At 47.0% G+C, this 6,992-nt stretch overlaps 1 protein-coding gene across 24 annotated transcripts in view; it reads right to left on the minus strand.

The window, feature by feature from the left end:
- The window catches only part of afdna (afadin, adherens junction formation factor a), an 87,551-nt gene that overhangs the window by 45,984 nt on the left and 34,575 nt on the right, over positions 1-6,992 (minus strand). For 15 of the 24 annotated variants that reach the window (XR_012928318.1, XR_012928317.1, XM_076037800.1 and 12 more), the window contains 5 exons: positions 6,957-6,992; positions 5,598-5,848; positions 2,329-2,401; positions 1,438-1,508; positions 1,276-1,343 (listed from right to left, as the gene is read on the minus strand). The exon at positions 6,957-6,992 is cut by the window's right edge and continues 59 nt beyond it. Coding sequence is in view for 22 of the 24 variants with exons in the window: in XM_076037800.1 (XP_075893915.1) it covers positions 1,276-1,343; positions 1,438-1,508; positions 2,329-2,401; positions 5,598-5,848; positions 6,957-6,992 (499 nt within the window). In the remaining 2 variants the exon portion in view is untranslated. The remainder of the gene's footprint in view (positions 1-1,275; positions 1,344-1,437; positions 1,509-2,328; positions 2,402-5,597; positions 5,849-6,956) is intronic. The other 9 variants (XM_076037812.1, XM_076037797.1, XM_076037814.1 and 6 more) reach the window with 1 other exon arrangement.

Raw genomic sequence — 6,992 nt, forward strand, 5'->3', positions numbered from 1 at the left:
ACGAGCGCTCCAGCCGGGCGACTATTTGTATTTCCCCACATCAATAAACTAGCGCTGCAGCGTGTTTACGTTGTCACTTCTCCATTCCGATCGAAAGTTACCTAGAGCTGCCTTAAGTGTGAGTCCACTTCATTCAGATGGATCAATATGAACCAAAAAGCAACATTTCTTCCAAGGGTGACGAAGGACAGGAATACGACTTAATGTGGAGGAAGTCCGGATTTGAATCATCAGTGAAAACGGAAAATTAAAGTTTTGTGCTCTGATGGCAATGTATTTTTTTTGCTGCTGTTCCAAGTTTGGTGTCAAAAAAGCATCCAATCATCCAACAAAAAAAACAAGATATCTAATGATACTGATGTCAAACTGGTGGCAGCTGCACGGTGCCAACGCCCCTTAAGAAAACCTGAAGACGACCAGCGCGGAAAAGTCACACGCCGGCCGCCTCTCGGAGCGTTTTTTCCCCCAGTGTGTTTGAGGCCGAACGACAGAGCAGAACTCTCTGGTTCCCGCGGGATAAAATAGACTCGCTCGCGACACACCGACAGTGAGTCATACGTGTGAGCGTCAGAAATAGAGAGCAAACAGCTGGAGGAGTTCTGGCCGGAGGGGGAATGTGGGGAAACCGTCAGGCGTCACAAAAATAAACTAGACTTTTGACTCGCGGTGGCAACTGAGATAAATCACAAGTCACCGTTTATAGTGAAAATATTGCTGCTTCGACAACAGTCGAGGTCATGACCCGAACCGGGACAAGCGATGGCGTTGGCTTGTGACGTGAAACCTTTTTGTTTTTGACGTTCTACTTTTAGCGGAGCAACGTGCGGTTCCAACACAGCAGAGCTCTACTGACTGAGGCTGTGTTTGACTTAGCAAAGCTAACAAGGGTGTGGGCAGAAGGCAGCGCAGACCATCAATTCAATATCAAGGACCGGATGTTTTCCTTGTTTGTGTGCTCAGCGGTGATTAATCAGTTCACTTCCCAAAACCCTGACAAGGTGAGCTGGACTGGAAATGGCAAACGCTTTTATTGAAATCATATCTTGTAGGAGGCAACCGGAAAATAGAGAATCTGAGTTGGCAAAACTCAGGAACAGAAAAGATATTTATTTAAAAAAAAAAACACACAAAAAAAACCCCACATGTATCACTAAACATCAGTCTGCACTGCTTCGCACTGAATAGAACTCAATAGTTTCCAGTTATTGAGTGTTTTTAGGCAACGCAAAGAGCGGGGAAAGGACAGGGGCAGAGTTGACACACATTAGTACTCACAGTTGTCTCTGAACTCGATGCCAGCTGGCAGGGTCAACTCCGCTCTGTCCGCCGGCATGTCCTGAGACCTTATAGGGCAAAAAAAAAAAAAAAAAAGGGGGAGCGGAGTGAGGTTAGGGGCAGCCATGGATGTATGAATGAGAGCGAGGGAGAGAGACTGACCTGCTGTCCTGCTGTTCTCCTCTGATCATGGGTTTGACCATGCCCCTCTCCATCTCCAGCTTCCCGGAGCTCTGCGCAAGCACAGTTCAATAGGCGACGTTAAAAGTGTGCGAAAAAAAAAAAAAATCAATCGGTGTCAATGAAATGTGTGCCGCGCTGTTTACTTTACAGGCCCAGTGTGTAAAAGCTCAACATACTGCCCATAAATACATTAATAAAAGTGCATACTCGCAGTACAATAAAAGTCATTTGGCCTTCCTGCACATAGAGTGGTTCTAGAAGAATATACTGTACACAGAGCAAGGGTCTCGCATCCTAGTTAGCCGCCACCTTGCTTACGCCTTCGTTTAAGAAAGCCCGCCAGACAGTTACCTTAAAATTCCCTCTTTAAAATTCCTTAGAAATTTGAAACACTGGTCCTTTAAATTCAAAATAAGGCACAATTAAAGCAAAAATATCTAGCTTTAAACTGTTGCGTCTGATCTTTGACTTACGTTAATTTAAAAAAATAATCATTTATTGTAATATTTGAGACTGATGATGAAATAGCGAAACAAACAGGAGGTGGAGGCGCAGGCCTTGAAAATGACTGTTTGAGGCCCCTCGGCATTATTGTTTTGGGTAACGCACGTGAAACAGACATTAGCCGCCGTCCGTAAACATTATTTTTACAGAGCTCAGAAAACACAGTTTCAACCTCCGATCTCTAATACTTAATGCCGTAATGCCAGACCCCGTGCGTAAAACAAATAATGTCGGCTAACTCGACTTGTGACAGTGATCCGGCCCTCGCAATAAAACCGGAGCGACCGATCTAACGCTTTCCCCACAGATCCAGTGATCGAAGCAACAACGCCGACCGGTCCGGTGCGGTGCGTGCACGTGCGTTACCTTGCTGGTGGGCAGCGCCGCTCCGCTGTGGACGTCCCCGTGAAGGTCAAAGGTGGTTTCGGGTACGCTGCTGCTGCGGCGGAGACACACATGAGGCAGGGAGGCGGATTTAGGAAATGTGCGTCGTCGCTGCTGCTGCCGACTTCTCATTAACCGACACGACAAGCGCTCCCACATAATCCAGGCACACGCAGACTCGCACACTCCCAAAACCCCCCAACCCGCCGTTGCCAGGGAGGAGAGAGGAGCGAGGGATGCGGCAAACACATGACTCACTGACATGTGCAGACAGCACGGTTTGCACTGTGCACACAATCGCACCAACTCGCGTAAGAGCGTAATTGGGCGGAGGAGTCCTCGCAGAGTACTGGTTGCACAGGTTCTCCCTCTCTCTCTCTCTCTCTCTCTCTCTCTCTCTCGCTGTCATTCTCTCCATCTCCCTCCGTATCGTTCAGCCAGTTATTGCGAGCGACAGCAGTCGGGGTTTAAAGGGTTTCCACGCCCCACGAGACGCCAACGTCAAATAAACAAGGGGGAAAAAATGAATGAGACAACAGCAATTAAAACAGAAGGGAGCTGACGAGAGAGAAACCGCATCCTTAATGATTTCCAAACGCCCAAATATGACACCTTGCTTCTTAGCTATGCCTTCAATTTCTTTCTTTTCTTCCTCAGGCGAGGCTCCAGCTATACGCTAACTCTGCTCTAAGCCTCCCCTGACCTATTTTTCATCCGCACTTACTCTTCCAGGTGCTTTTTTTTTTTTTTTTCTCCCCCTCGGGTTTGGGAACTGTTGACGTAGCTTAACACTGTGCCACCGTGCACTGCAATGTTGCATCCGAGACTTCCAAATATGAAAAATGCTGCCAATACAAATGACTGGAACAATGGAATGGACTCGGGCCGGGCTGAAGCCGGAGACACGCTATGCGATTCTCACAGTGGCCGTCTGCTAAGGAGACTCTGAGTAAACGCTAACAGACTGACAGGCATCGCAAAGGCTGGGAGTCACACATTTAAAGGTCCAGTGTGATAAATTTGGCTTAATTTATGATTTTTGCACTGCCCATGAATACATTAACAAAAGTGTGTACTTGCAGTACAATGAAAGTCATTTGGTTTTCCAACCCTTAGAATGGTTCTTATATGTGTATAAGAATATACATAAATCAAGGGTCTTGCTCCCAGTTAGCTGCCATCTTGCACCCTATCCCTAAGGAAGCCTGGTGTGGACAGTCCAGCTCATGTGACCGCACATTTCATAATTAGGGTGACTGCTTGCGTCCTTCAATGAACCAACAAAGAAGAAGGTGGACGAGGTATTCAGGTTTGTGTTCGCAAGCCACCGTAGTTCACTGGCAAGCTCGGGAGAGGGATGGTATGGAAAGAGCGCTACAATCTAAAATGTAACCACTTGATGTCACAGTTTCTTCTTCAAAATCTCCAACTACTGCAGACATAACCTTTAACGACCGTGTCAGATAAGGGATCGCAAACTACACACTTTGTCAAATTGACTGAAGCCAACTGGAGTCTGTCTGGGAAGAGCTGCGATATCTCTCCTTCCTTCGCTGTCCACCAGTGTTGTTTTGCTATTGCTAAGATTCTTTGACTTCAGCATATGCTACGCTTTCCCAACACCTAATCCCACCCCCTCTTTCTCATTTGCCGCGCTGGCGGCACATCTTCGCAGTTGGGACAGTCTGACTGTCTGAAGCATGTCTGCATAGCTGCGACGGAGGTCAGACGGGTTCTCGTCACCTCACACACCGTGCTGTTGATTCAGGTATGTGTCCCATCACGGCTGTCAGCCACTAGGGATCTGAAATCATCTCGCTAAAGGATGCAAATAAGTCCCCCCCGCCCCCGCCCCCGCCCTCGGCAGCAGTTTCAGGAAAGGCAACGGAGCGGCTTGTTTGCAAACTGTAAACGACTGATTTGTAACTCTGTTGCGATGCCAAGAAGCTGAGACATTCCCAGAGAATGAGCTTTCACCACAAGGACAATTAGGTTATATTCCGACAAAACCAGAACACAACAGGTTTGAGCAGCAGCTGGAGCTTCTCTTCGTCAACACCACGGGACCTATTGAGTTACAAGCTGTTTAATTGGCTGTTTGCCTTTCCTCGTCCATTGGACTACCGCGGTGAGCGAACTCGACCGGTTTGAACTTCATTCATTAAACCCAACGGCTCAACCTGTGGCCACCAGAGTAAATGAGGGCGCGACCCTAAAACAACTGACCGGCTGTTGACGAGTTCTTCAAAGTGAGACTTGTTGAATGTTAATGGCATTTAATGTACAATTTGCAGGTAGTTGACGTTGCCAACAGAGCCCAAGTAATTGCCACAAGCAGAGAGGCAATGAAACACAATCAGTTGCCAGTTGCCATGGGCACAGAGGCTGGTTTGTTTGTTTTCTCACTTTAGTCTGGAGAATTCCAGGATATAAGATTAACTCAATGTCACCGTAAACAGGCAAAATAAGAGTTTCATTACGGGTTTTGCGCTTCCTCGACTTAAAGCCTAAAGCGAAACCAACAAAACAATCCCAAGCTTCGGGGGCTGAGTTAGATCCTTCAAACCACAACTGAACAGCTATCCGAAGGAACTGACCGACTAAACTTCCAAGGACTCATCCACACACTGTCGCCTACTTACACACGCCTCCACTTGATTTTCCAATCAGTCCTCCGTCAAATCATCAGACGTCCCCGTCCAAACGAAAACCTGCCGTTTTGTCCTCCGACGGCACACAATCGGCTCCGCTCTCGACCCCGTATGTCTCCCGCTGGCTTGTGTGTGTGTGTGTGAAAACGGCTGCGAGCGGCGCGACGGCCACACCCAGCGACATCAGATTAGAGGGCAGCCTGCCCGCCGTAACCCCGGACCTCTGCTCTTCCTCTCTTATTTCCCCTTCATTCGCTCCATGTGCTCAAAACCCCAGTTTTCCCTCCGCCCCCTTTTCCTTCCCTTCATCTCTTCGCTCGGCCTGCCAACACCAAACCTCATGCTCTCCGCCCTCCTCTCTCACACACACACACACACACACACACACACACACACACACACACACACACACACACACACACACACACACACACACACACACACACACACACACACACACACACACAGTCTTTTTCCCCACTTGCAAACGTAAGAAAGCAGCGCGTGAGGAGGAACAAAAGGAATTAAAATAAGGATATAAGAGGGAACAGAAGTCTCTCTCTCTCTCTCTCCCTCTCTCTCTTTTTACTCGCCACTCACCCAGATTTGTGCCGGCCTCTCATTAAGGCTGCCGGCTCCCTCTTCCCGCCCTGGTCGAACATGGGGTCCACGAACTTGAAGACGTGCGCCGAGCCGAACTGCAGCGTGGATCCCGAGCGCAGCACCGTCGTCTCGGTGACCCGCTGGCCGTCCACGAAGGTGTCGGCGTCGGGCCCGTGCGGCGTCACCGTGACCATGCCCTCCGTGTGCATGAGGTTGCAGTGGTGGGGCAGGATGCCCGGGCCGAGCAGCTGGACCCAGGCAGCGAAGGGGGGAGAGGAAGAAAGTGGGAGGAGAGTCAGGAAGAGCTTCCGAGGAAACAAGTCAAACGCGAGACTTGCGGAAGTAATATCATTACATTGCAATGAACTGCATGCGTTTCAGATTCTGGAACACACGTGTTGTGAGGTAGACTGATTTGTATTGAAAAATCTGAATAATTGACTCCCTGTTCTAAAATAAAATTTAAAATAAACAAAATAAGTGAGAGAAGCGATGTGTTCCTCTGATTTTATACCATGGAACAGGCACTGATGACAGCCACTAATTACATCAAATGTGCAGGAAGAAAACAAATGGAGAGTCAAGTCCGTCTTGACGGATATTTGCAAAGACTTCAGCAAACAAATTCCATTTAGTTAAAGGGAAAATTCAATAAATGATGTTTCAAATTACTGAAAAAACATATCTAACAACATGCAGCTCATCGATAAATAAAAACAAAAACCGTACAGTAACTGGTAAAAGCTGTTGTTTTTTTTCCTTCCCCCTGGCACAAATGATCTACTAAGGAAATCAACAATTGTAAAAGGTGCAGTGTGTAAAATTTTTAAGGAACCCCGCCCGCCAGCGCGTTTTGGATTTGGGGGAACCTGTCAGGCAGTCTTCCTTATTGTGTATTATAATATACATAAGAACCGTTCTAAGGGAAGAAAAAACCCAAATTACTTTTTTTGTACTGCGAGTATCGACTTTGATTCATGTGCACTACCAGTCAGAAGTTTTGGACACACCTGTTTCTTATTTATTTTTACTACTTTCTACGCTGTAGATACATACTGAAGACCTAAAATGTATGACCAAGACCTAAATATGTTACGTTATAAATATTTTATATGAAGGGTGGCTATTCTAGATCATGTAAAATAGAAAACTTGCTGGAGTTATTTCACACTTTTTTGTTTAATACACATTCCATGCGTGTTCATTCACAGTTATGATGCCTTGAGTGAGAGTGTACAACGTAAATAGAACAATTTTAACTGGTAGTGTATTTGTAGACTGTTACACTTTTATCAAGTCAAAACTTTACACACTGGACCTTTAAATACTATTCCTCTATCGAGAAAGGACAGATACCTGGATGGCTCCGTCCTCCGTGCAGTCCGAGCCGAC

Source organism: Nelusetta ayraudi, unplaced genomic scaffold (assembly GCF_046127955.1).
Source record: "Nelusetta ayraudi isolate G7.1 ecotype Tasmania unplaced genomic scaffold, CSIRO-AGI_Nayr_v1 ptg000052l, whole genome shotgun sequence".
Lineage (NCBI taxonomy): Eukaryota > Metazoa > Chordata > Actinopteri > Tetraodontiformes > Monacanthidae > Nelusetta > Nelusetta ayraudi.